The 26,763-nt window shown below is 46.0% G+C and overlaps 10 protein-coding genes across 10 annotated transcripts; 7 read left to right on the plus strand and 3 right to left on the minus strand.

Moving 5' to 3' along the window:
• Positions 1–281: 281 nt before the first annotated feature.
• eIF3i (eukaryotic translation initiation factor 3 subunit i) lies at positions 282–1,732 on the plus strand. Its single transcript, XM_017151379.3, has 3 exons — positions 282–421; positions 593–1,082; positions 1,139–1,732. The coding sequence occupies exons 1-3, from the start codon at positions 419–421 to the stop codon at positions 1,624–1,626; spliced, it is 981 nt and encodes a 326-aa protein (XP_017006868.1). The 5' UTR covers positions 282–418; the 3' UTR covers positions 1,627–1,732.
• Positions 1,733–1,802: 70 nt separating this feature from the next.
• On the minus strand, positions 1,803–2,411 carry LOC108064045 (DAZ-associated protein 2). The gene is made up of 2 exons (XM_017151380.3): positions 2,250–2,411; positions 1,803–2,191 (listed from the first exon to the last, which is right to left on the minus strand). Exons 1-2 carry the CDS (start codon positions 2,331–2,333, stop codon positions 1,814–1,816), a joined length of 462 nt encoding a protein of 153 aa, XP_017006869.2. The 5' UTR covers positions 2,334–2,411; the 3' UTR covers positions 1,803–1,813.
• Positions 2,412–2,849: 438 nt separating this feature from the next.
• On the minus strand, positions 2,850–11,689 carry LOC108064052 (cilia- and flagella-associated protein 44). The gene is made up of 11 exons (XM_017151387.3): positions 11,533–11,689; positions 11,314–11,476; positions 9,108–10,924; positions 8,088–8,732; positions 7,759–7,866; positions 6,602–7,229; positions 5,014–6,006; positions 4,539–4,961; positions 3,903–4,127; positions 3,523–3,846; positions 2,850–3,470 (listed from the first exon to the last, which is right to left on the minus strand). Exons 1-11 carry the CDS (start codon positions 11,628–11,630, stop codon positions 2,883–2,885), a joined length of 6,012 nt encoding a protein of 2,003 aa, XP_017006876.2. The 5' UTR covers positions 11,631–11,689; the 3' UTR covers positions 2,850–2,882.
• Positions 11,690–11,836: 147 nt separating this feature from the next.
• Marcal1 (SWI/SNF-related matrix-associated actin-dependent regulator of chromatin subfamily A-like protein 1) lies at positions 11,837–14,661 on the minus strand. The gene is made up of 7 exons (XM_017151250.3): positions 13,813–14,661; positions 13,264–13,754; positions 13,057–13,207; positions 12,747–12,911; positions 12,406–12,688; positions 12,155–12,349; positions 11,837–12,099 (listed from the first exon to the last, which is right to left on the minus strand). Exons 1-7 carry the CDS (start codon positions 14,556–14,558, stop codon positions 11,884–11,886), a joined length of 2,247 nt encoding a protein of 748 aa, XP_017006739.2. The 5' UTR covers positions 14,559–14,661; the 3' UTR covers positions 11,837–11,883.
• Positions 14,662–15,305: 644 nt separating this feature from the next.
• LOC123003236 (serine protease 1-like) lies at positions 15,306–16,121 on the plus strand. Its single transcript, XM_044395134.1, has one exon. It carries the CDS (start codon positions 15,318–15,320, stop codon positions 16,119–16,121), a length of 804 nt encoding a protein of 267 aa, XP_044251069.1. The 5' UTR covers positions 15,306–15,317.
• Positions 16,122–17,422: 1,301 nt separating this feature from the next.
• On the plus strand, positions 17,423–18,236 carry LOC108063972 (serine protease 1-like). The gene has a single exon (XM_017151262.2). It carries the CDS (start codon positions 17,436–17,438, stop codon positions 18,234–18,236), a length of 801 nt encoding a protein of 266 aa, XP_017006751.2. The 5' UTR covers positions 17,423–17,435.
• A 909-nt stretch (positions 18,237–19,145) lies between these two features.
• LOC108063960 (serine protease 1-like) lies at positions 19,146–20,002 on the plus strand. Its single transcript, XM_017151246.3, has one exon. It carries the CDS (start codon positions 19,156–19,158, stop codon positions 19,954–19,956), a length of 801 nt encoding a protein of 266 aa, XP_017006735.2. The 5' UTR covers positions 19,146–19,155; the 3' UTR covers positions 19,957–20,002.
• A 1,231-nt stretch (positions 20,003–21,233) lies between these two features.
• Jon25Bii (Jonah 25Bii) lies at positions 21,234–22,128 on the plus strand. The gene has a single exon (XM_017151377.3). It carries the CDS (start codon positions 21,256–21,258, stop codon positions 22,084–22,086), a length of 831 nt encoding a protein of 276 aa, XP_017006866.2. The 5' UTR covers positions 21,234–21,255; the 3' UTR covers positions 22,087–22,128.
• Positions 22,129–23,525: 1,397 nt separating this feature from the next.
• Positions 23,526–24,377, plus strand: LOC108063946 (serine protease 1-like). The gene has a single exon (XM_044395036.2). It carries the CDS (start codon positions 23,569–23,571, stop codon positions 24,343–24,345), a length of 777 nt encoding a protein of 258 aa, XP_044250971.1. The 5' UTR covers positions 23,526–23,568; the 3' UTR covers positions 24,346–24,377.
• Positions 24,378–25,876: 1,499 nt separating this feature from the next.
• On the plus strand, positions 25,877–26,659 carry LOC108063964 (serine protease 1-like). The gene has a single exon (XM_017151251.2). It carries the CDS (start codon positions 25,883–25,885, stop codon positions 26,657–26,659), a length of 777 nt encoding a protein of 258 aa, XP_017006740.1. The 5' UTR covers positions 25,877–25,882.
• The last annotated feature ends 104 nt before the right edge of the window (positions 26,660–26,763 follow it).

Raw genomic sequence — 26,763 nt, forward strand, 5'->3', positions numbered from 1 at the left:
GTTATAGTTCTTTCCAATAATCAAAGCTAATCTCAGCAGAGGTTAAATAAGAATTTTATTATAATTAAACAAGAAAAAGTTAGGATCGTTTGTCAAAGTTCATGCATTTTTAAGAATTTATGAATTTAACATTTTTTTAAATATGTATTTTAGTAAATATTTATGAAATTTAATCAAACTCCTGCTATAGTTTATTTTAATTTTGTATGGTTTATTATTCATATCTTCACATTTTCATTTAAATAATAATAACGGTATTCATCTTTTTCAGATTGCGTAGTGTGACCCTTTGCGTGTGTGCCAAATATACCAGTTTCACAAAGCCGCCTACTAATCTTGCTCTTTTGGCGTGTAGTGCTGCGTGGATGTTGTTGCAAAAATATTAGTTTTCTCGCAGCAATTAACAATATAATACAAAATGGTGCGTGCGTACACAGCTCCCTTCGATCTGCAGGAGTTCCTGTGGACTTCCTCGGGAATCCCAAAGATTTACAGAGTGCAAAAGTCGTGTGGGAACTCCGGGCCAAACATAACCTTAAAAGCGGTCTAAATTGTTGCTAAAATCGTTGCTAATTTATTTCCTCCCTTGCAGCGTCCTCTGATGCTCCAGGGCCACGAGCGTTCCATAACGCAGATCAAGTACAACCGCGAGGGCGACCTGCTGTTCTCCTGCTCCAAGGATCAGAAGCCCAATGTTTGGTACTCGCTGAACGGCGAACGTTTGGGCACCTACGATGGTCACCAGGGAGCCGTTTGGTGCCTGGACGTCGACTGGGAGAGCCGCAAGCTGATCACCGGCGCCGGTGACATGACCACCAAGATCTGGGACGTCGAATACGGCACCATTATCGCCTCCATTCCGACCAAGTCGTCGGTGCGCACCAGCCACTTCAGCTTCTCGGGCAACCAGGCCGCCTATTCCACGGACAAAGCGATGGGACAGAGCTGCGAGCTGTTCCTCATCGATGTGCGCAACGCCGACTCCTCGCTGTCGGAGCAGGAGCCCACGCTCCGCATCCCCATGACCGAGTCCAAGATCACCTCGATGCTGTGGGGTCCCCTGGATGAGACCATCATCACAGGTTCACTGTTCCCTTACCAATTCACTATGAAATGTACTTATAATCATTACTTTTAGGTCACGATAACGGCAACATTGCCATCTGGGACATCCGCAAGGGCCAGAAGGTCGTGGACTCTGGATCAGATCACACTGGCGGCATCAACGACATGCAGCTGAGCAAGGACGGCACCATGTTCGTCACCGCCTCCAAGGACACCACCGCCAAGCTCTTCGACTCCGAGTCCCTGATGTGCCTGAAGGCCTACAAGACGGAGCGACCTGTGAACTCGGCTGCCATCAGTCCCATTCTGGATCACGTGGTGCTGGGCGGCGGTCAGGATGCCATGGAGGTGACCACCACATCGACGAAGGCCGGCAAGTTCGACTCGCGCTTCTTCCACCTGATCTACGAGGAGGAGTTCGCCCGACTCAAGGGCCATTTCGGGCCCATCAACAGTTTGGCCTTCCATCCGGACGGCAAGAGTTACGCCTCGGGCGGAGAAGATGGTTTCGTGCGTGTCCAGACATTCGATAGTACATACTTTGAGAACATCTTCGAGTAGTCCGCGCACCCAGTAGTCAGTAGGAGGATCGAAGCCGGTGGATCTTCACCGGCGCCATGTTCGTTTGCTTAGGGAACTTTCAAATATACGCGAGGACGAAACGAAACGGATCGCATCGTTTATTTATGTAACATTCAAGTGGGCCAACATGATTATATTCGAGTAAATGGTGTCTGCCGGGTGTAATCTAGAAAAAGGAACGCTTCTTTTGCTTGAGCACCACCGGTTGGCCCTGCATGGCAGCCCATTGGGCCGGAGTGGGCAGGCAACCGGGCGGCGGAGGTGGTATGACCACGTTCCCAGTAGCATTTGTCCTCACCTCGGCGCGTGAGTCCAGGTGGAGGACCTGTGCGGCAGCGGCGCCTGCCGAAGTGCTGGGTCCTGCGAGTCCGTAGCCATTGGCGTGGTGCATCCCGTAGCCGGGCATCTGCTGTTGGTGGTGGCTAATCATGCCGTAGTACTGATTCTGGCTGGGCGGAGCAGCTGCTCCCTGTGGATATCCATAGGCCCCAGCACCTGTGCCTCCATTCCGCTGACTTTCTTCGTAGGTCGGCGGAGGTGCTCGCTGCAAATCGGTCGATTTAATTGGCTGTTTTTTTATTAATCCTTAAATTAACTCTTACCATGGCCATGGCATCGCCGGCATTGCGATAATCGTAGGCAGGAGCACTTCCCTCACTTGGTGGACCCGATTTTGATGCTGACATGTTTATACTGTTTATAATTTTATGTCGTCGCACTTTGTTTACTTGCAGTTTCTTTTCTCTGATTCAGAAACAGGGTTGTCCTCTGCTTAAAATCAGAGATGACACTTTGTTTTCCCGTCAGATCTGGCTTTTTAGGAGTGCATTTTGAAAAAAAATCTTTTGGGTAAAGCACTTAAAAATTTATTTTATTTTTTGGGAAAATAACCATAAATCTATTTATAATTCGATGCCCAATTTAAAACCGAATTAAGCCTCTTCAAAATACAATTTCAAAATGCATACAAGACTGATAGAGTACAGATTTGGGTCACCTTTTCGAACAGTCAAATCAAAATATCCAGATAGCGGTACATTAATTAAAATATAAAATTTAAAAGAAACCTAACTACTTACCAGAGATATGTATAAATACATGGTCATAAGAAAGAGTTTGTCCGTTATTTTTGAAAAATCTGAACGGACAACCGCTAATTAAGTACGTAAAACTAGTTAAATTTTATAAACATGTATTTTAATTTTCCGAGTACAGTCCTTTAAAAACCTACTGGTCTAGAAGGGCAGCCCAGTGCTCTGTCCTGGCTTTTTCGTGGCGATCCGCACCGACATGGGCGACTCGCAGCTGGGCTGCTTGTACTGGCGCCGCTTGATCAGGTCCCGCTGAATGGAGCTGCCCAACTTGCGAACCGGAACCGCCGTAATTCCGTCCAATAAATTCTCCTGGGCGTGCTGCAGCGTGCTCACGATGAGCTGCTCCACGCCGATGGCTCGCGGATCCACCATCGGTTCACGCTCCAGCACGTCCACGATCATGCGAAGGGTCTCGTCGGATTGGAACTCCTCCAGGGGCAGCACCTCGACCAGCTCCTTGAACATGTGCGCTACAATGAAGTGGGTGCGGTTAACAACATCGGCATCGCCCAGGTGGATGTGGGCACAAAGCGAATCCTTGGCGTGGTCGAAAATGCCGGATATCAGCTCCTCGGTGTTCACATCGGAGCGTTCGTAGTCAAATACGGCCACCACCTCGTTGAAGAGCTTGCGCAGCTCCTCGCCGCTGATGTGGATGAAGTACTTCTTGGGCACAATCGTCTGCAGGTGCTCCGTGATGCACTCTGCAATGCGATCCGTGTAGCGACCCTTTAAGATGATCGTTGGTAAAAGTAATTTTTTTTTTAAATATTTTAATCACCTGGAAACTGTAGGCAGCTTGGCATAAATAGAGGGACGACCGCAGGGCAAATTTGCGCACATTCTCCGGAGTTGTGCTCTTCCCAAAGAACCGATTGAAGCTCTTCTGAACGATCGTCTGCACGCGATCCATGATGAACTCATCGGGCATGGGTGGCAGCATGTAGGCATCCACATTGAGGATCGCCGGACACACCATCACATCGTCGTTGGGCAGAATCTCGCTGGTCACCTGCGGCGGTGCATTGGGATCTATCTCGAACTCATAGTTGATCTGCAGAGGCTTCGACTTGAGCCGCAGGGCACAGATCTCCCGCTCCAGGCACTGTTTAATGGTAAAAATTTGAGGATATACAAGGACACAATCGAACAAGTACCCACCTCGATCTGCTCCTTCAGGGATTTCTCTATGCCCCTCAGCTTCTCAATGTCGTAGGACAGATTCAGGGCATTCGGATTGGCCCACTTGGCATAGTTGCGGTTCTGAATGTCCAGCAGAGTGCGAAGGATGTTGTTCTCTTCCCGCAGCACGGTCATTATGTTGACCTTTTCGGTATTGTTCTGGGTCTCCAGAACCAGTTCCTCCTCACAGCGAGAGAGTTCTTTCTAAAACACAAGATTTTGAAAATATATTTCACTACTAAGTAATTTAAATTTCAATATCCGCATATTGAATCCAAAATCTCATATTTGGTATTTAAATTTAATACAAAAAACATTGTATTAAATACGAAACATGTTAAAATGCTTAGTTTAATATTAAGATATTTAAATCCAAGGATTTATTTATTTGAAAAAGTATTAGCTTTATCGTTAATATTTTTAGAATTAAGAAAAACAGTATTGAAATTAAAAAATGTTTCATATTAATTTTACCTATTCAAAACATTAAAAAAAAAGATTAAAATTAAATTATAATAAATAAAATTAGCATATGGAAAATATTCTATTTTAAGTTGCTAAAAATATTTGGATTGAATATGAAATCTTTGGATTTACTACGTTTTTTTTTTTTACCTGCTTCTCCAACAGCTCCTTTTCGAGCGCCATTAGCTCATCCTCAGCATTAGTTTCCAACTCAAAAATGTAGCGTCGCAGGACCTCCTCCTCCAACTCATCCAGATTGACAATGATGCCGAATTTCTTCATCATGGCCTGACGAATCTCCTCCTCCAACCGCGTTATCTCGAATCTCATGAACTTGATGTCCGTGTTCATGCGCCTCAGGTGGATAAAGTTGATGCGATGCCAGCGCTTGGTGGCCAGCGTCTCCTCACTTAAAGCATCCGCCCGGCGTCGCAGCTCCACCAGCATATCGGCGTCGAAGAGAATGGCCTTGGACAGGTCGCGGTAGTCGTCGCCTTCATAGAAATGCTGCAGTTGGTCCATGCGCAGGATGGCGCTGATGTGAACCTTGTTGACCTCCTGCTGGCGATTGCGCTGGAGGAGAAAATACATAAGTGAGGATCAATCTCCGACTAGAACCACCAACCCGAAACTCCAGCAGGGCGTTCTTCTCCCGCTGGTACACTTCCTCGTGGAACTTCATCTTGATCTGCATCTCGGCGATCTCCTTGCGCTTGTTCTCCACCTCCCGCTGCAGATCCCGCACATTCCGCTCCAGTTCGTGGCGTTCGGCCCGCATGGCGAAAGCCAGGTCGTAAAGCGATCTATCCAGACCCGTGGGACAGGTGGCCTCGTCCAATCGGATGGTGGTCATGTCCAATGAGTCAACGCTCTTGCTGTCCGCCTGCTGGTCCTCGCTGGAGGAGGAAGACGAGGAGGAGGACGAGGACGACTCGTCGTCGCCCTTGGCCACCTTCGGCGGGCGCCACTTCTTCTTGAAGATGCGCCGCAGGAAGTCGAAGAACTTGTGACCCTTGACGGTGGTCGAGAAGAGCACCTGGACGGCTATTATCTGCTCGCCCAGCTTGTCGATGTTCCGCCTCAGCTCGTCCAGCTGCCTGTTGGTGGTATTGATGACCACCTGCAGGTCATTCCGCGTGCTCATCGCCGTCTTGGCGTTCAGGAGCAGCTGCGTTTCGATCTCCTCGCTGTCGCGCAGGATGTACAGCTCCTGGTTCTGGCTGTTCATGTAGGCGTTCATGAACTCGGCGTCCAGTTTGACGTGGAACCGGCGCACCTGCAGCTTGGCCAGAGCCTTGTCAAACTGGGAGACTTCCTCGTCCACCTCAGTGTGGATCTCATCCTGCTCCACGAGGAGCTGGCGAAGCCACCGGTGGCGTGTCTCCATCTTGTAGGGAGCGTCCCCATCCTCATTCGTTTCGAAGTAAGCCGGGTCACTGATGGGCGGCAGCTTCAGCAGCTCCTCGGCCAGCTCCGCATTGGGAAGGCTTCGTTCTAGCCTGCTGATCTGGAGCATCGTGAAGGCGGCATTCTCGTGCAGCTCGGGCACATCCAATCCGTGCATGCTGAGCAGGCTCGCACTGTGCGTCGAGCTCAGCGGCGATTTCATAGCGATCACCTGGGGAATATTAATTAGAATCGGAAGACATAGCAGGGTTCGGAATTTAACATACATTTTAAAAACCTGTAAAATTGTATTTTACAGTGTGAGCAAAGTTTTTGACATAAGTGTTAAAATGTGAAAAATAGGTGTTTTTTACACAATGTGTTATTAACACGACGTGTTTTTTACACACTGTGTTTTTAACACTAATGAAAATGACATTTTATGGACATTAACAAATCGAAGGGAAAATGAAAATTCAATATTGGGCCAGAATATCTTAATTGTTATTTTTAACCGTTTTAAAGCATATATGATTTTTTTCAACTACAGAAAAAGGTGAATTTTTCAGTTCAACATATATTTTTGACGTTTTAATGTCAAAAACTCATTGTGTTTAAAACACGTTGTGTTAATAACACGTCGTGTAAATAACACAAATAAACTGTGTGTGTTATTTATGTTTCTAACATATGTAAGCTACAATTTTTTACACACATGTCAATAACTTTTTTGAACTTAAATTTGACATTTAACGTGTTAATAACACAAGTTTTTTACAGAGTGTGTTATGTTCCGAACCCTGAGTCATAGTAAACAGATTGCCCACCTCATCCACAGTGTGATCCAGGGTGAGGATGTCGTCGATCTCCACACCACAGCCAGGCGTAAAGTGCTCGATGAGATTGAGGTCTGGGTACTCGAGATCCATGTCCGTTTCCTGCATCGCCGCCAGGGGCTTCCGATCCGATTCGGGCAGGTAGCTGTGGATCACCTCCAGACGCTCCCTCTTGGCGTTGATGAACTTCTCCAGGTCGCCCTTTCGGTCGCGCAGCTCCAGCACCAGCTGATTGAAGGCGTCCACCATCGCAAAGTACTGTTCGCGGCACTCCACGACCTCTATGTACTTCTGGGTCAGCGTCTCCGTGGATTTGGGCTCGTAGTCTGCGCCGATCTTCAGCTTGAAGTCGCCCAGATTGCGCTTGGCATCCTCGATCTGGGCATCGTCGTCCGGATGGTTGCGATTCGGGTCCGGCTTCTGGCGCTCCAGCTTGTCCCAGTCGAAGATGCGTCGCACCTCGAAGAGCTGGCGCTTCCGGTAGCGAACCAGGAGGCGCATCATCTTCCTGCTGAAGCGCGGTTCAATGCTCTTGGGATCTCTGCCGAAGAAGAAGGCCTCCGGCGGCGGCTCTCCAATGGTTTCGTCCGATCTCTCGGCCACCACAAGGTCATGGAGTCTGTGGGGGAAGCATTTTATTTTAGTAATAAATAATGGGCTGTTAATACAATACAAGAAGTGCTAGACAGTTTCGGAAAGAATTATTATTAATGTTAAAAAATAACTAACCCAAAACCACACACAACTAATTATAAATCCAAGAACTAACTATAGATAAGAATTCAAATTGTACTATTGATAACCATTACCTATAAAATAATCAAAACTTACAAATATTTTTAAGTAATTTTGTAAAACTTTCTGTAAGATTGTAAACTTGGTTTTGTGACTAGTGTTTTATTTTTAAGTTAAACTGATAACTTTAGCGCTAAGAAGGTAAATAAATAATAATAATAATAATAATTAAAGGGTGTTCTAGTGAAAAATCTAAGAATAGGGGTGCAGTTGCTCCAAAGTTAAGAGAAATATAATGCTTACACTGGCGGCTGTTCTGGAACCCGATCCTCTCTGTAAAGGCTGCTTGTCGTGGATTCAAGAGTAGTATGTTTCGTAGTATCAAGTTGTTATCCCTGAAATGCCCCACTTACCCCATGTCGTGCTCCCGCTTCAGTCGCTCTTCTATGTCCCGCTTAATCTGCTCATGCTCTTCACCCAAAGCCTGCAGCCGAAAAGTGGACACACCTGGTACTTTGGCACTGAAAAATCAATAAGAAGTCCTAATAAGTTTAAAATTAAATTTAAAGAATTTCTAAAAATAAATAACTAAAACAATTAAAGCTAAGTTAAGTTAAGTTCTTTGTAAACAACTATGTAGTATTTTTAAGAAATATTGTCAGCTATAAATTATCTATAATTATCAACACGTACTGACTTGAGTATTAATTAATATATACATATTAATCCTCTAATAACTTACCGCAAAGGACTGACGGTAACGGGGATTTGGACCAGCTCCTTGAGGAAATGATTGTACAGCTTCGAGTGCCCCACCTGGGCGAATTCCAGGTCGTAGGCCAGATCCTCTCGAACATCATCCAACTCGGCTTGCAGCTCGTCCCTGATCTGTCGCGTAATCCGTGGGTCCAGCAGCAAATCCGTGTCCTTGGCCCGCAGACCCGGAGGCAGCTCCTCATTGTGCTTGATAATGTCAAAGTACACGTTCTGCAGCAAGCCGATCTTGTCCAGGACATCGCGATCATGCGCCTCGGCTGCCTCCTGCTGGCGTCGCAGCTCCGCATTGATCTTCTCCTGCTCCAGCGAAGGTGCCTCGTCTTCGATGTCCGGAATCCGGGTAACTCCCTCCGGAAGAGGCGGCAGTTTATCCCACCGCTTGTTCCTAACAATCTTCGGACCTTTCCAGTTGTGCAGAAACATATTGCCATCGTAGCCAACTGTGAGGATATGCTCTCCATTGTAGCTGGTCTCGATTTTGGGTATAACACCCTTCAGGGAGTCGTGCATCGGATAGATGCGGTACTCGGAGAGGTCCGTAAAGTTGTCCGGATTGATGCAATTGATGCGCAGGCGTCCGTTGACGAGGCCAAAGATGATGAACTCGTCACTGGGGAAGAGGATGTAGTGGGAAGATATAGAGATAATAGCTATCTAATACCCGTCACTCAGCTAAAGGGAGTGCGAGGGTGATGGATATATACAATTTTGATTGCACATAACTTTTTAATTAATGGCCCGATTTGAAAAATGTCTTCTACATTTCGATAGGTATAAATAAACACAACAAAATTGCATTTATAATTCTAGGAAATCTCTTAAAATCATTAGTTGTCGATTGTGGGCGTTAGAGGGGGCGTGGGGCTCGGCTGAAATAAACTTGCGCTGCGTAGGAAGCCCAAGAATATGTGTGGGAAATCTCAACCTTTTAGCTTTTGTAGTTTCCGAGATCTCAGAGTATAAAAATATAGTTCCATCAACTCACATAATGCAGTAGGAGTGTATCTCGATGTCATCCCCCTCCGCTATGATGGTGGCCCGGGTGGGTTCCGGTGCATCGAACTCCAGCTCGTAGATGTAGCCCGCATCGTAGCCCGCCATGGACACCCAGATGGTATCCCGCTCCGTGTAGCGCAGCCAGATAATTGGATTGGGCACGGGCGGTATGTGAAGTGCCTCCTCCTCCTCATCCGGTTCGGAGTCAGCCAGCGCCGACTCCATGTCAATCTGCAGGCCGGGATTGGCCTTCTTCAGCTTCTCCACCTCGTTCATCTTGCGCTCCCGCTTCTTCTCCTTGCGCTTCTTCGTGTTCTCCCTGTGGATTTCCCGACGAATGCGGCTCTTGATCGAAGCGAATCTTGTGCTGCGCATGCGCGACTTCTCGGTGATGTTGTACGACAGGTAGGTTTCCTCCTCGGTGACCTCGGTGCGGATATTGTACTCGTACAGTTCGCCAGCCTTGCATCCGACGAGGACCACAGTGGGTTCAGTGTCGTGCCAATAGAAGCAGTTGGGGATCCCGGCAAACTGCACGAATCCCAGGGGATGCAGGTCCACCAACTGATGCTGATCCCGGCTCAGCTTGTAGATGAATATGCTCATGTCGGCGCTGCCGGTGAGGAGCAGTGTGCTCTGCCGATTCACGGTCAATCTGGTGATGGGCGACGTGTGCGCCTTGAAGGCTCTCACCCGAACCATCGTTGGTTTCTCCGGATTGCTGAGGTCCAGGTACATCTGCCGCAGGATTCCGTCCTTGAACACAGCCACTATTTCGGTGCCTTTCAGCGAGATCTGGGTATCCAGCCAGAGCACATCCACCCCCTCCGCCGGGAACTGCTTCTCCAGGATGAGGCGCTGATCCTCGTACTGGTAAACAAAGAGCTTGCCGCTCTCCGACATGCAGAGGAAATGCGGCGACACCGGGGACATCTGCGAGGTGAGCACCTTGCCGCCAATGCAGGAGTACAGCTTCCGCGGCTTCTGTGGAACATCGTAGGTGTTGATGTCGCAGAACCAAATCCCACCGTTTCCATCCTGTGCGTAGTGCGTAAAGTCCGATTCGTCGAAGGGCAGGATCTTCTGCATGCAGCGCAGCTCCACGTCGGCTATTTTGAACTCGTAGATCGGGTCGATCTCCACGAACAAATCATCCTCGGGCGGATCGGCCAAGTCCACCGTTTCCCAGTACCAGACGCGCACATAGCCATCCATGCCCACAGTGGTCACCTCACCGTTCTTCATGGTGATCCTCGTGATGGGTTTCGTATGGCAGGGCTTTCGACCCTTCCGGCAGACCTCAAACTTAATGAGTCCCGCCTGCCAGAGCAGCATGTTGCCCCAATCGCTGCCGGAGATCACATTCTCATCGGGCAGCATGTACATGGCATAGATATCACTGAAGTCCGTCTTGCCGAAGCGACCCAAATCGCCCTTCAACTTGAGGCCCGTAAACGTGTTGGCCATCTTCCAGAACTTGATGTGACTCAGACCCGAGGAACAGAGCAGGATGGGGTTGTGCTCGGAGAAGTGCACGAACAGGATGTCGCTCTGGAAGGACTTGGCGCGCAGCACCACCTCTGCCTTCTCCCAGCGCCAGATGGTGATGATAAAGTCCGGATAGCCGGCCTGCGAGGCGAACAGCTCGCCGCTCTTGTTGTAAGATCCCGCCGTGAAACAGGCCTTGGCTGCATTCAGCAGCTTCACGCGCACCTCGCACGAGGGATACTCGTAGATGAAGACCGTGGGAGTTGGCCCGTTCTCGCCCACCGTAAAGAGGCCCGTGTAGTCCGGATGTTCGTTTTTCTGAAAGACCGTAAATATAAAAATATATAACATTTTTGATTGCGCATAACTTTTTAATGAATGGTCCGATTTGAAAAACGTCTTTTGCATATAGATAGGTATAAATATACACAACAAAATTGTGGGAGTAAGAGGGGGCGTGGCGCTCGGCTGAAATAAACTTTCGCTGCGTAGGAAGCCAAAGAATATGTGTGGGAATTCTCAACCTTCTAGCTTTTGTAGTTTCCGAGATCTCAGCGTTCATACAGACGGACAGACAGACAGACATGGCTAGATCGACTCGGCTAGTGACCCTGATCAAGAACATATATACTTTATGGGGTCGGACCCTTTTACTCTACGAGTAACGGGTTTAATAAAACTCTGCGTTTACTGGTTAAAAATCTCACCGTGATAAACCCCACTCCACAGCCGAAGACCGTTTCCTGGAAGGAAATCTCCTGGCGCGAAATGCTAAAATAGTTGAGAAAGTTGCCAGAGGCAAAGACCAGTGTATCCGGATCCACCAGCACTAAATTAAAGAGCTTCTTGCAATCGTAGCCGAAGGAGTGTCTGAAACAGGAAGTTATCAATATAATATATAATTTGTTTGTAAAGGGAATACTTACTCCACGGTGAATATATCGCGGGGAAAGGATACATCATGCTCAGCTTCCAGCTCCTCCTCTTCGCCCAGAAGATCAGATGTCGGCTGCGAGGCGTCCATTATATCTAACTTACAGTTTACAAAACTTTAGCTTATTTGTGTATTTATATATTTTTGATACAAGTGAAAAGGTTTGCTGGAGTGTTTGTTTGCCTGTTGCCAGGGCACGAAACACCGGCTGCCTGGGAAGATTTGTTGAGGCGTGGATCATGCGCACTTATCTACTTATTTCTTTAATACAATGTCTTCAATATTCTCAACTACAATTTATTTCATTAAACTGATTAAACAATGCAAAAGGTAATAGCTTAAACTAAATATCTAAATCCAGAAAAGCCTCATCATCATCATCGTTGAAAAAGGCCGCCATATCGGTCTGCGCATTCTGTTCTTTGGCTTTTTCGGTATTGTTATTCTGTTCACTAGGTGCTTTGGCTGGAGCAGGTGAAAAGTACTGTCTTATGCTACCCCTTTCCGTAGAAGAGGACGCAGATTTAGCGGGCGAGAAGAATTCCTCGATTTTATGGGACTTTAAGAAAGCAAGGTTAGCTACAATTTTACTTTTTAAAAAAATTCAATCATACCGAAGTGGGTGCCGCTGTGTGTGTCGCCTTTTGTAGATTCTCGGCAAAGATGCCTACTTTACTGAGCACCTCCTGCTTGTTTTTCAGCATATTCCAGATGGTATCGTCTGCCGTATTATGGGCCATTAAATAACGACAAATCACCGGTTTCGTTTGGCCAATGCGATGGGCACGACTCTCCGCCTGAGCCAAGGTCTAAAGATATGCAAAAATTACATCATTTCAAGGTTTATAATATGTCCAAAACCCACGCTAGGATTCCAGTCCAGCTCAGCAAACACAATTATCTCCGCTGCAGTTAGAGTAATCCCTGAGTTGCAGGCTTTAAGAGAGAGCACCGCCACCTTACAGCTGCTCTTCTTCTGGAATGTGTCTACAAAATCCGCCCTGAGATCACTACGCGTCTGTCCATCGATGCGAATGTAGTGTACTTTCAATCCACCAAGGCAATCGCTGATGGCATCCATCATGACCCGATGATGGGCAAAAATAATGAACTTTTTCTGCTCCTTAACCAAGGTTTTCAGATAGGCGCTATAAAGGTGGATAACCAATTATTATGTGTTCTTTTTTCATTGGAAATTTAAGTTACCATACGGCTCGGGTTTTAACTTCTGCAGTGCGTGCATAGAAACGAAGTAAAATCTCCTCCATGGCCCTGCCTTTGCATGTTTTCAGCTCTTTGTTAAGCGCCTCACAGGTATCCTTGGTCTCATCGTTGGTCCAGACTAAGGCGGGATCCAAGACCACAGTTTCACTGTGAAAAAAGATATAATAATTACAGAAGCTTATATTGGGATATGAACTAGAGCCCTGCGTGAATCATTCAATTTTTGTTTTATCATACTATGCATTGAAATCATTGAATCCATTCATGCAGGGCTCTAATATGAACAACCCACCGATTCTTTTCAGCGAGTTGAGGCAGCACCTCCGTTTTCGTACGCCTCAGCATGTATTTAAGTGTAAGCATAACCTTGAGCTCCTCCAGATTCGATTGCCCGCTGGCATCCCAGCCAAAAGTGGACTGTTTGCCATCACAGTAACGAGTAGCTAAAATAATAATAACTTTTAAAAACAAAAAATATAAGAAAGTAACTTTTACATACTAAACTCCATGAAGCTCATGAATTTGCCATCCACCAACTGGAGTTGGGTGAAGAGTTCCAGAGGTCGGGACAGAGCTGGAGTTCCGGATAACAAAACCACCCGCTTGGCTTGATCCGTGAGCCTCTTGGCCGTTGTCGTGCACTTGGCCTTGCTGTTCTTCAGCGTGTGCGACTCGTCGAAGATGATGAAGCCGTACTTGCGCTGCAGCAGCTTGTCCTCGTGCCGCTCCATCATGTTGTAGCTGGTGATGAGCACCTGGGCCTCGCCCACATACTGTTGATTGTTGTTCAGCACCTGGATATAGTGGATGGGCACCTTGGGCAGCAGTTCCACGATGTGTTTGGCCCAACTGTCTCTTGTAGAGGCGGTGGTGCAGATGAGCAAGGGCCAATCGTCCTTGAAATAGTCGGCCACAGCCAAGGCCTGATAGGTTTTGCCCAGGCCCATTTCATCACAGATCATAATGCGGCCCTTTTGGGCAATGGAGAAGCTAGTTAAAAGGAATATAGTTAGTACAGGGATAGAAGCTTATACCATTTAAAACCCACCACACGCCATCCTGTTGGAAGGGCATCAGCTTATCGGCCAGCCTGGGTTCTATGGAAGCTAAAACACTGCTTTCCGAAACAATTGGCGGCTGCCGGCAGAGATCGAGCACCTTCTTTGGAATGCCAACCAGGTGGACATTTGGCTTGAGATCCCCTGTATGGGTTTGAAGAGATTGGTAATCCGAAAGGTCGAAACTCCAGATTCGCGTTTGACTATCGTAGGACCTGGTGGGCATCATCTTAAACACGGCTATGAGCTTTTCGTGATATCCCGAAGTTTGGGCGGCAAACCGATGCGGGCTGACCATGTAGAGATTGCAGGTGATGGAGTTACCGAGTGCCATAGCCACTGGTTTCTCCTTCTCAGGAGCAAGTGAAAGAGTGGGCTTGCTGCGTCCATTCTCTCCATTTGGCCGCTGGTAGGGATGTGCGGCTGCTCGGGACAATTCCCGGCCGGCGGTCTGCTTGATTGCCTTCAGAGCGTTCAGGAAAGAGGAGCTCTTATTGTCACTGGACGTGGACGTGGCCGTGGGTCTGCTGATCTTCTCCTGCGCTGCAGGCGGCGATCGGTAGAAATTCAATGGGGATTTGGCCTGCGGTTGATTGGGATTCGCATTTCCACTTGTTGCAGTCGCGGTGGACTTTCCGCCGGAGGCACTGGCCAGCAACTGGGACTTCTTGGCCTGCAGCTTGGCCAGCGCAATGCGTTTCTTCTCCGCTATTTCCGACGAACTGCAAGTGGACATGCTGCGACAACAATTGACGAGATTTTGAGATTTGGCGGAAAAACAGAGCAAAAATTGTGTTTGTTTTCATTCCTTCTCTTTCTTCCATTTGTCCAAACCTATCGGTACGTCTTCTTCTTCGATTTGAGGAGGCGTTGATTCGATTATATGTATTTAAATACTAAAATGTATGGTATTGGGCGCGTAATTTGAATACATTTTTTAATGGTCCTTCGAAGGCAGTCACCTTTTTTTTTAGAATTTTCTTACTTACATTAGTTAAATTCTTTAAAAAACTGTGATGTATTAATAAATAAGTATATGAATAAGAACGTGAATATAAGTGACCTTTTTTTGTACAATGTAAATTCATTGAAAACAGCTTCTTTTGTTTTTCATTTTTGTGACCAGAAGTCTAACAAGTTTTTGTAAATATTTTAAAAGTATGATAGACTTCAAAAATGATTATTTGATTGATTATTATAGATAATGATATAACTAAACTGGTACTCAAAAAAAAAACCAATTCAAATGAAATATACAAATAAAGCAGTAAAGTGAATTTGAATAACTTATCAGATACTTATAAACATGCCTTTAAGTGGCATTTGAATATGTCCAACAAAATTAACATGTTTTCCGTGGCGTTATCAGTAAATTTGCATGCTATCAGCGCGGGGCATTGCGATGAACTCCTTGAGATAGGATACCACAGAGAGATAAGGACTCATAATAAAAGCGAATGGAAACCAAGGAAGGAAACTAAGTAACCCCACTACCATGAAGGTGTTCGTTGTACTGGCTTTGGCTCTGGCCGCCGTCTCCGCCGAGACTGTTAAGCAGGTCCACCCCAAGGATCTGCCCAAGGACTCCAAGATCAATGGCCGCATTGTGAACGGATATCCGGCCACCGAAGGCAAGGCTCCCTACACCGTGGGTCTGGAATTCAACAATCCAGGCGGCGGCTGGTGGTGCGGTGGCTCCATCATCGCCCACGACTGGATTCTGACTGCCGCCCACTGCACCGACAACACCGAGCAGGTGAAGATCTTCTACGGAGCCACCTGGCACTTCAACGCCCAGTTCACCCAGATCGTCAGCAACAGCGAGATCATCCAGAACCCCAAGTGGCCGCACGAAAATGGCAACGACATCTCATTGGTTCGCATGCCCCACGTGGATTTCTATAACATGGTCGACAAGGTGGAGCTCCCGAGCTTCAACGATCGCTACAACATGTACGCCGACTGGTGGGCCGTCGCCTGCGGCTGGGGCATGACCACTGCCGGATCCCAGCCAGATTGGATGGAGTGCGTCGACCTGCAGATCATCAGCAATGCTGAGTGCTCCACCGTATATGGCGCACTTCCCGAAGGCATCCTCTGTGTGTCCACCACCGGTGGCAAGTCCACCTGCTCCGGCGACTCCGGTGGCCCTCTGGTTCTCCACGACGGCGGCAAGCTGGTGGGAGTCACTTCCTGGGTCGCCGGCAACGGATGCACCGCTGGTCTGCCCTCCGGATTCACCCGCGTCACCAGCCAGCTGGAATGGATCCGCGACAACTCCGGAGTCGCTTACTACTAAGCTTTTATAAATAAAGATGTGCATGCAAAATAATTATTGCGGTTTTTTAAGGTTCGGTTATAATCTTGATATAATGATGAGCTAATAATGGTGTCGGGAAGCGGAAATTATTTATTGATAAGATAAAAAATGGGTTAGCATAGCATGGAACAACATTGATGACATCTTTAGTCAAGTTTCTTTACTATTAAGATATATCTCACATATTATATTGCTGACATATAATAAGTTGGTCAAAAATCGATATTAAACGATGATCGATTTTACGTTATGTAATATCAATTTTAACTTGATATGCGGCCACTTAAATTTGATATGCTCGAAAACGTAAAACGATATTTCGGTAATATAATTTTTACATTAAAAGGGTATCAATTTTTTCCTAAATGCTTCATTTCATTTTACAAAGTTGAATTGATATGATTTTTCCATAAGAAAATCGTCATAATATTTAGATACTAGAGCCCTGCATGAATCATTCAATTTTTGTTTTATTATAGTATGCCATGAAATTTCTGATTTGTTTAATTCAATTCTATGTGAAATAAATTGAATGTTGTTCTAATTCATTTCGAATTGAATGAATTGAATGAATTATTTTATGAATTTTTTGAATTTTTCAGATTTTTTTTCTGTTTTTTTTTGAGAACAAAAAGTGGAAAATTTTTAACAAATCAATGTTAACTGCATAGTAAATAAAATTCAGGCAGATTTAATCACAAAATTATGGCCCTTTCTTCTTCAAAATAAATTGTCGTTTGAATTATTTCGGAATTCATGCCATTCATTCATTCAATTCTATTAAACTCAAAATTCAAATTCATTCAATTCTATTAAACTCCAAAATTCTAATTAATTCATTCATATAACAAAAAAAATTCAAAATAATTCATTGGATCCATTCATGCAGGGCTCTAATAGATACCCCGTTGATCCGCACATGATTATATCATAAAGTTGGGATAAGAAAGATTAGTCAAATTGGTTAAAAAAAGGGGGCAAACGTCGGCTTCCCAGACTTTTCCATGGGTAAACCGTCAAAAATTAAAATGTACTACTGATAATGGTTAAAAAAAAGGGGCAAACTTCGTCTTCCCAGACTTTTCCATGGGTAAACCGCCAAAAATTAAAATGTTAGCTATCTAGATGTTCCTAGGCGGGTTATCAATTAATTTCCATTGGTATCAGCTCGCGAAATTGCGATGAACCCTTACAGAACGGATAACGCCGAGTGGGGGCTACTCCAGACAGCGATAAGGAGGGGCAATAAAAGCAGGGGCCCGACTGGAGGAGACAACAAGTGATCCATTCACCATGAAAGTGTTCGTTGTGCTCGCTCTGGCTCTGGCCGCCGTCTCCGCCGAGACTGTCCAGCAGGTCCACCCCAAGGATCTGCCCAAGGACACCAAGCTGAATGGCCGCATTGTGAACGGCTACCCGGCCTACGAGGGCAAGGCCCCCTACACCGTGGGTCTGGGCTTCAGCGGCAACGGCGGTTGGTGGTGCGGTGGCTCCATCATCGCCCACGACTGGGTCCTGACCGCTGCTCACTGCACCAACGGAGCCGGACAGGTGACCATCTACTACGGAGCCAGCTGGCGCACCAACGCCCAGTTCACCCACACCGTCGGCAGCGGCAACTTCATCCAGAACCACAACTGGCCCAACAACAACGGCAACGACATCGCCCTGATCCGCACCCCCCACGTGGACTTCTGGAACCTGGTCAACAAGGTGGAGCTGCCGACCTTCAACGACCGCTACAACATGTACGACAACTCCTGGGCCGTCGCCTGCGGATGGGGTCTGACCACCGCCGGCTCCCAGCCCGACTGGATGGAGTGCGTCGACCTGCAGATCATCAGCAACTCCGAGTGCTCCCGCACCTATGGCAACCAGCCCGATGGCATTCTCTGTGTGTCCACCTCCGGTGGCAAGTCCACCTGCTCCGGCGACTCCGGCGGCCCCCTGGTTCTCCACGACGGCGGCCGCCTGGTGGGAGTCACCTCCTGGGTCTCCGGCAACGGCTGCACCGCTGGCCTGCCCTCCGGATTCACCCGCGTCACCAACCAGCTGGATTGGATCCGCGACAACTCCGGCGTCGCTTACTACTAAGCTTTTATAAATAAAGATGTGCATGCAAAATAATTATTGTGGTTTTGAAGGTTTGGTTATCATTTTGATATAATGATGAACTATTAATGGTGTCCGAAAGTTAAAGGAAATGGTTTATTGATTAGATAAAAACTTTGAGTGCGATTCGGGTTGTTGTTTAAAAAATGGTTTAACATATGCAAGTAATAATGGGACAACATTGATGACATCTTTAGTTAAGATTATTTACTACTAAGATACATCTCACATATTATATTGCTGACATATAATAAGTTGGTCAATTTACTTGGCAATCTTCACCCAAAAAAAACGATATGGAACGATGATCGACTTTAAGTTATGTAATATCTATTTTAACTTGATATGCGGCCACTTAAATTTGATATGCTCGAAAACGTTAAAACGATATTTCGGTAATATAATTTTTACATTAAAAGGGTATCAATTTTTTCCTAAATGCTTCATTTCATTTTAGAATGTTGAATTGATTTAATTTTTCCATAAGAAAATCGTCATAATATTGAGATACCCCGTTGATCCGCACATGATTATGTCATATAGTTGAGATAAGAAAGATTAGTCAAATTGGTTAAAAAAAAACGGGCAAACGTCGACTTCCCAGACTTTTCCATGGGTAAACCGTCAAAAATGAAAATGTACTACTGATAATGGTTTAAAAAAAGGGGCAAACTTCGTCTTCCCAGACTTTTCCATGGGTAAACCGCCAAAAATTAAAATGTTTGCTATCTAGATGTTCCTAGGGGCGTTATCAATTAATTTCCATTGGTATCAGCTCGCGAAATTGCGATGAACCCTTAGAGAACGGATAACGCCGAGTGGGGGCTACTCCAGACAGCGATAAGGAGGGGCAATAAAAGCAGAGGCCCGACTGGAGGAGACAACAAGTGATCCATTCACCATGAAAGTGTTCGTTGTGCTCGCTCTGGCTCTGGCCGCCGTCTCCGCCGAGACTGTCCAGCAGGTCCACCCCAAGGATCTGACCAAGGACACCAAGCTGAATGGCCGCATCGTGAACGGCTACCCGGCTTACGAGGGCAAGGCCCCCTACACCGTGGGTCTGGGCTTCAGCGGCAACGGCGGCTGGTGGTGCGGTGGCTCCATCATTGCCCACGACTGGGTCCTGACCGCCGCTCACTGCACCAACGGAGCCGGCCAGGTGACCATCTACTACGGAGCCAGCTGGCGCACCAACGCCCAGTTCACCCACACCGTCGGCAGCGGCAACTTCATCCAGAACCACAACTGGCCCAACAACAACGGCAACGACATCGCCCTGATCCGCACCCCGCACGTGGACTTCTGGAACCTGGTCAACAAGGTGGAGCTGCCGACCTTCAACGACCGCTACAACATGTACGACAACTCCTGGGCCGTCGCCTGCGGATGGGGTCTGACCACCGCCGGCTCCCAGCCCGACTGGATGGAGTGCGTCGACCTGCAGATCATCAGCAACTCCGAGTGCTCCCGCACCTATGGCAACCAGCCCGATGGCATTCTCTGTGTGTCCACCTCCGGTGGCAAGTCCACCTGCTCCGGCGACTCCGGCGGCCCCCTGGTTCTCCACGACGGCGGCCGCCTGGTGGGAGTCACCTCCTGGGTCTCCGGCAACGGCTGCACCGCTGGCCTGCCCTCCGGATTCACCCGCGTCACCAACCAGCTGGATTGGATCCGCGACAACTCCGGCGTCGCTTACTACTAAGCTCGATTATTACCTTTTTTAAATAAATCAAATGCATAAAACATAACTTTCTGTGACTATTTATTGGATGTTTTTGGGACTATCCATATTTTAATTGGATCTTTTAAACCACTTTGAAGGCAGATAATATTTAATTTATTAATAAGATTTTATTTGAACTTCATTGGCAGCAAAACGGCTGTTTCCTTGCTAGTCCTAAGGTTTTAGATACCTGAAAATGTGAATAATGAAAATATAAATATAAACTTTATATTATAAACCATGCTAGAATGATTTATGACGTAAAAACATGACGTAAGAGAATCTGTTCTCTAAGGTCTATAATTTAATGAAAATATGTTAGCTTTGTGAATCTTTCTTAATAGCGGGTACTAATTGGAAAGATTAAGTTATAGTTTAAATTAAGGTTTGGAAATAAAAAAATTATACATGTGAATAAAACATTTTATTTAAAGGAAAGTGTTCTTGGAAAACAAATAAAGTTATTTAATGGCATATGATTTTCAATTACAGTTTGAAATCCCCTATAAGCACTTTTAGTTTTGTATCCCGCTTAAAATTTGTTTTAATTACATTAAAAAACCTGTTGGATAAATATACTTAATACCTCGCGCAGATCCACGAAGGAGAAATGGGGTATAAATCCCCCCTTCTCGGGTGAAAAATGAAAGAAAATTTGGTATTCCTAAAGTATGCAGCATAAAATTGGTTCTAAAGTCTTCCCTCCATAACCATAGTTGTTTTAAATTACAAAATAAATGAATATTTATATTTAAGATACTTCTGAGTTAGTAATGTTTTATTAATATTAATGCTTAATTATTAACAAAACTGTTTATGAATTCCCAAATTTCCTGTTTAATACTGGCCTTGCCAAGGACTTGTTCCTTAATCTTTCCGCGCTTCTGTTCGAGTGGGCCATTCAGTTAGTTAGTTGTGGCTCGGGGCATGAATGGGTGCTTATCGGGAGTTATCAGGAGATCAGCTCCGAGTGGCCGCACGTCCAAGTCGATAGGGCGGCGTAATCTTTTAATGAATGAGTGGAGGTGGGGGACTGGGACTCCTCAAGAGCCGGAAAGTGTGCGGATCGGATGGGTAGATGGGTGGATGGTTGGATGAGAGTACCCTGTAATGATAGTGCCGAATGTTGGAGGCGTGCGAAATGAATTAGATAAGATTGCCCAAGTGGACTGAACTTTCGAGTGGCCAGGAAAGAGATCTATCTTCCCCGATATGGTGGGGTATATAAATCACTGCCGCAGACAGCCGGAGTATTCAGTTGTACTCGACTAAGACAACATGAAGCTGTTCCTAACTGTCCTGGCCGTGGCCATTGCCAGCGCCTCCGCTCTGCCCCAGAAGGTGAAGCCGGTGCCCCTGAAGGATGCCGTGGTGGGAACCCCATCTGGTTCCATTGAGGGTCGTATCACCAACGGATACGCTGCCTCCGAGGGCAAGGTGCCCTACATTGTGGGTCTGGGCTTCAGCAGCGGCAGCGGTGGCTGGTGGTGCGGTGGCTCGATCATTGGCAACACCTGGGTGGTGACCGCCGCTCACTGCACCCACGGTGCCGACTCCGTGACCATCTACTACGGTGCCCTGTGGCGCCTCCAGGCCCAGTACACCCACCACGTGGGCAGCGGCAGCTTCCGTCAGCACGCGCACTACAACACCAACAACCTGAACAACGACATCTCGCTGATCAACACCCCGCACGTGGACTTCTGGCACCTGGTCAACAAGGTGGAGCTGCCCAATGGCAACGAGCGCTACAACGACTTCAACGGCTGGTGGGCTTTGGCCTCCGGATGGGGCAGGCCATGCGACAGCTGCGGCGTCTCCGACTACCTGAACTGCGTGGACTCCCAGATCATCAGCACCGACTCCTGCCGCGCCGTCTATGGCGGTGATGTGATCACCAACGATGTCATCTGCACCTCCACCCCCGACGGCAAGTCCACCTGCGCCGGCGACTCTGGCGGCCCACTGGTCCTCCACGACGGCAACAAGCTGGTCGGCGTCACCTCCTTCGTGGCCTCCAACGGATGCACCTCGGGCCTGCCCGACGGCTTCACCCGCGTCACCAGCTACCTGGACTGGATCCGCGACCACACCGGCATCTCCTACTAAGCAGCTGCGTTTCGTTCTTGAAATAAACTGTCTTGCATTTAACTAAGGAGTGTTTTTTTGAATTCATAGTCACGAGGAACGGGTTCGAAAACTAAAAAAAAAAATGAATATGATACGTAGATCGATTTTACAATATTTAAGATCAATTTTAATTTGATAAGCGGTCAGTTAAATTTAACCTGCTCGAAAAGAGTATTTCATGTCAAAACGATATGGGTTTTGCATGTCCTGAAATTTACATGGGCATTTCGGTTTTACGGGAACATGCTTTTTTTTGTGTGTAGATATCAGGAATTATATTTGGCTCAGTATATGAAACCAGATTTTTATTAGTTTTAAAACTTTGCATGCAACTTTGGGTACAAAAAAAGCGGAAATTTAATTGCTTTTATAATGTTGAGTTCCCTTAATAAAATAAGATAGAACGCTATAGTCAAGAACATCGACTATCGGATACCCCTTACTCAGGTGAAGGGAGTGCGAGGGAGATAAAGATATGCAGTCATTAAACCTACTGACGCCATCTAGCGGCTGTTGAAATTTTCGATGGCTTTTGTGTTTCTCTATAGATAAAATTAAAAATTCATTGATACCAATATTAAAACAATTCCGCCACCCTTTAATTTTCATATTAATCCTTATCTGGCCCATTCCCACTTATAAATATCTCAGTTTGGCTCTCGATTGAATCAGAGGGATTTGTTTACTTCTGGGACCAACCTTCGATAAGATTAGGGTTTTGCGCATGTGGCAAAACCAAATCTTAACTTTCACGTATCTTAACTTTAAAGTACATCTATAAAACTTTCCATATTCTTATCAATTAAAAAATTTAAATATAATCTCAAATTCATAATTTGTGTTTCCATTGATAAAGATAACTATGACTTAAAATAGTGCAAGCTCATTGCTGTGGAGATGTTTGCCAGTTATAATCTAAATTACTAATGTTCCTTCAAATTGGAAACATCCTTTAAATTTCTAATCAATTATTTAATCAGATTTATATAATAATAGATTTTTGTAGGTTTTAAAAAACAAATAGATCGCTTCATAGCAGATAAACTAATACATAATGAATTAGTGGATAACACAAATAATAATTTATAGATTTATACTATACCCCCTGAATATTCATTGCTGTCAATGACTATTATACGATTTACTAAAGTTAATCTAATCGAAAATGACAGTCAACTTTTTAAGTAGCCGTGCCCATTTCGGTGCATTATAATTAAATGCGATCACCATAAATATGAAAGGAACATAAAGATTTCTTAAATTAATTATTGATTTCACTGGCTTTGATACAACCGTTTGGATTTATGGAACTTTTGGGGACCACAGAAGTTGGTTCCTGTCTTGGTTCCTTATCACTGACATCATTTATGACCCTCTCGAGGGATATTTACGAACTAAGCTCCAGATGGGTTGCGTATAAAAGGCTGATTCTCAGGAACAGAAGTCAGTATCGACATCGACATGAAGGTGTTCCTAGCTATCCTGGCTCTGGCCGTGGCCTCGGCCGCCGCCTTCGACGAGAAGGTCTTCGTGAAGGACGTGCCCAAGGCCACCAAGATGGAGGGCCGTATCACCAACGGATACGCCGCCCCCGAGGGCAAGGCCCCCTACACGGTGGGTCTCGGCTTCAGCGGAGGCTGGTGGTGCGGTGGCTCGATCATCGGCAACACCTGGGTCCTGACCGCCGAGCACTGCATCGGAGATGCCGCCTCCGTGACCGTCTACTACGGAGCCACCTGGCGCACCAACGCCCAGTTCACCCACACCGTCGGAAACGGCGACTTCATCAAGCACCCCAACGCCGACATCGCCCTGATCCGCATCCCCCACGTGGACTTCTGGCACATGGTCAACAAGGTGGAGCTGCCCAGCTACAACGACCGCTACAACAACTACAACGAGTGGTGGGCCGTGGCCTGCGGATGGGGCGGCACCTACGACGGCAGCCCCCTGCCCGACTGGCTGCAGTGCGTCGACCTCCAGATCGTCCACAACGACGAGTGCAACTGGACCTACGGCAGCGTGGGCGACAACACCATCTGCACCCGCACCGTCGACGGCAGGTCCATCTGCCAAGGAGACTCCGGCGGTCCCCTGGTCACACACGACGGCAACAAGCTGGTGGGAGTCAGCAACTTCGTCTCCTCCAACGGCTGCCAGTCGGGAGCTCCCGCTGGATTCCAGCGCGTCACCTACCACCTGGACTGGATCCGCGACCACACTGGCATCTCTTACTAAATTCCTTAAATAAATAGAGCATTTGAAAAGCAGTTCGTAAAGTTTTTTAAAGTATTCCGTACTATTGATAGAAAATTGGAAGGCATATGAAATATGTATCCTATCAAGATTATATATTCTTGATCCGGATCGCTAGACGAGTTAAATAGACGAATATAATAACTAAAAGTTGGGAATTAGCGTGTCCATTCTAGTTATGCCTAAGTGGAGAAATTTATTTGTGAAGACATGGTAGAAACGTTTGATCAAAGGCAACAGTACGTATGAGTGATATACTTCGATGCCAAAATGAATGCATTTCTTAAAAACTTAAAAATAAACAAATTAACAAACAAATTAAAAAATAAAAAAATTTACATTTTTATCAACAAATTTGCAATTTGCTTTAATTTATAAAACTAGCTTATAAATATGGTTGCAAATCAGAATGTTTTGAAGTGCGCTTTTATATATATTGGTTTTTATATTGAGCTATCCATGATACGTTAAACATTTTTGTAACAGAGTAGTTAGTATTGTGGTACTCATAGTCTGGACAAAGTGTTTTAGTTGTTTCTAATTGACTAATTGGTCATACTTCACCTATTAATTAAATAGAAAGATAATAAAAGTCATGAGAAGGATCGCTGAAGAGGATTCTATAGTTTACCCTGGCAACAGTTGGTTTTTAGAGAGTACTCACGTTTATTCTTATCATGACAGTAAGCAGACATAAACAAGTTCACGAGGTTGCTCATGCCTTAAAAATTTCACCAAACTAAAAATGCTTTATACAGTAAGGGTGGAAGTTTTTTATTGTTTGTTGATAAACATTGAATATTGAAAACAATTCATGCGAGAGATCACTGTAAATTTTAAATTAAAATTATGATTAGATAGCATAGACGGAGCGTGCTAACGAACAAAGTTATAAATTTAATAAACATAAAAAATGAAGCTTCGGCAAGCTGAAGCTTATATACCCTTCAAGATCGTTCTGATCAAATTAAAAATAACCAGTATTTAAAAAATATTACATTTAGTTTCTTTCGTTCTATGGAAGCTATATAAAATAGTCGAATGTTTTTTGTAAAATTTAATTTTGAAATAAATAAAATGTATATCACAAAGTGTAAATAGAATGCGATAAAATATAGTACAAACGGACGGACGAAAGACCCACTAGATCCACTCATTTAATACCCCTCACCAAGGGTATAAAAAGTATGCAAAATAAATTATAGACCCAAAACATTTGTTCCGCGTATAGATTAAGTTTTTTATTTATTTATTAACAGTTCCATTATAGGCTGTTTTAAATATAGTAAATCTGTTAAATGAGGTAGGCTTCACATATAACCATTTGGATTTAAAGTTTAGTGGGCTTCTTCCGCTAAAGAGCACTGAGCAAAGTGGCTTTCCGTCTTTATCGATGACATCGTTTATGGGAGTCTTGAGGAATATTTACGAGCCCCTTTAAGTTGGTGATAGGGATAGCTGGGCCCAAAGGCTTATAAAAGGCTGACCCTCGGGATCAGAAGTCAGTATCGACATCGACATGAAGGTGTTCCTAGCTATCCTGGCTCTGGCCGTGGCCTCGGTCGCCGCCCTCGACGACAAGGTCTTCTTCAAGGACCTTCCCAAGGCTATCAAGATGGAGGGCCGTATCACCAACGGATATCCCGCTACCGAGGGTAAGGCACCCTACACGGTGGGTCTTAGCTTCAGCGGAGGCTGGTGGTGCGGTGGCTCGATCATCGGCAACACCTGGGTCCTGACTGCGGAACACTGCATCGGAGATGCCGCTTCCGTGACAGTTTTCTTTGGAGCCACCTGGCGCACCAACGCCCAGTTCACCCACACCGTCGGAAACGGCGACTTCATCAAGCATGCCAACGCTGATATCGCTCTGATCCGCATCCCCCACGTGGACTTCTGGCACATGGTCAACAAGGTGGAGCTGCCCAGCTACAACGATCGCTACAATGACTACAATGAGTGGTGGGCTGTGGCCTGTGGATGGGGTGGAACCTACGATGGCAGCCCACTCCCCGACTGGCTGCAGTGCGTCGACCTCCAGATCATCGCCAACGAAGAGTGCAACTGGACTTATCTCAACAAGGGCGATAATATCATTTGCACCCGCAACGTCGACGGAAAGTCCATCTGCGGAGGAGACTCCGGCGGTCCCCTGGTCACACACGACGGCAACAAGTTGGTGGGAGTCAGCAACTTCGTTTCCGCCACCGGCTGCACGTGGGGTGCTCCTGCTGGATTCCAGCGCGTAACCTACCACCTGGACTGGATCCGGGACCATACTGGTATTTCTTACTAAATTTGTTAAATAAATAGATTATTTGAAGAGCAGAAATATAAAAAATCCTTTTTGTAACAGTAAGAAATACTATTTATTTAGGAAATATAGATAGAATTGGTTTA

Source organism: Drosophila takahashii, chromosome 2L, assembly GCF_030179915.1.
Source record: "Drosophila takahashii strain IR98-3 E-12201 chromosome 2L, DtakHiC1v2, whole genome shotgun sequence".
Classification (NCBI taxonomy): Eukaryota; Metazoa; Arthropoda; class Insecta; order Diptera; family Drosophilidae; genus Drosophila; species Drosophila takahashii.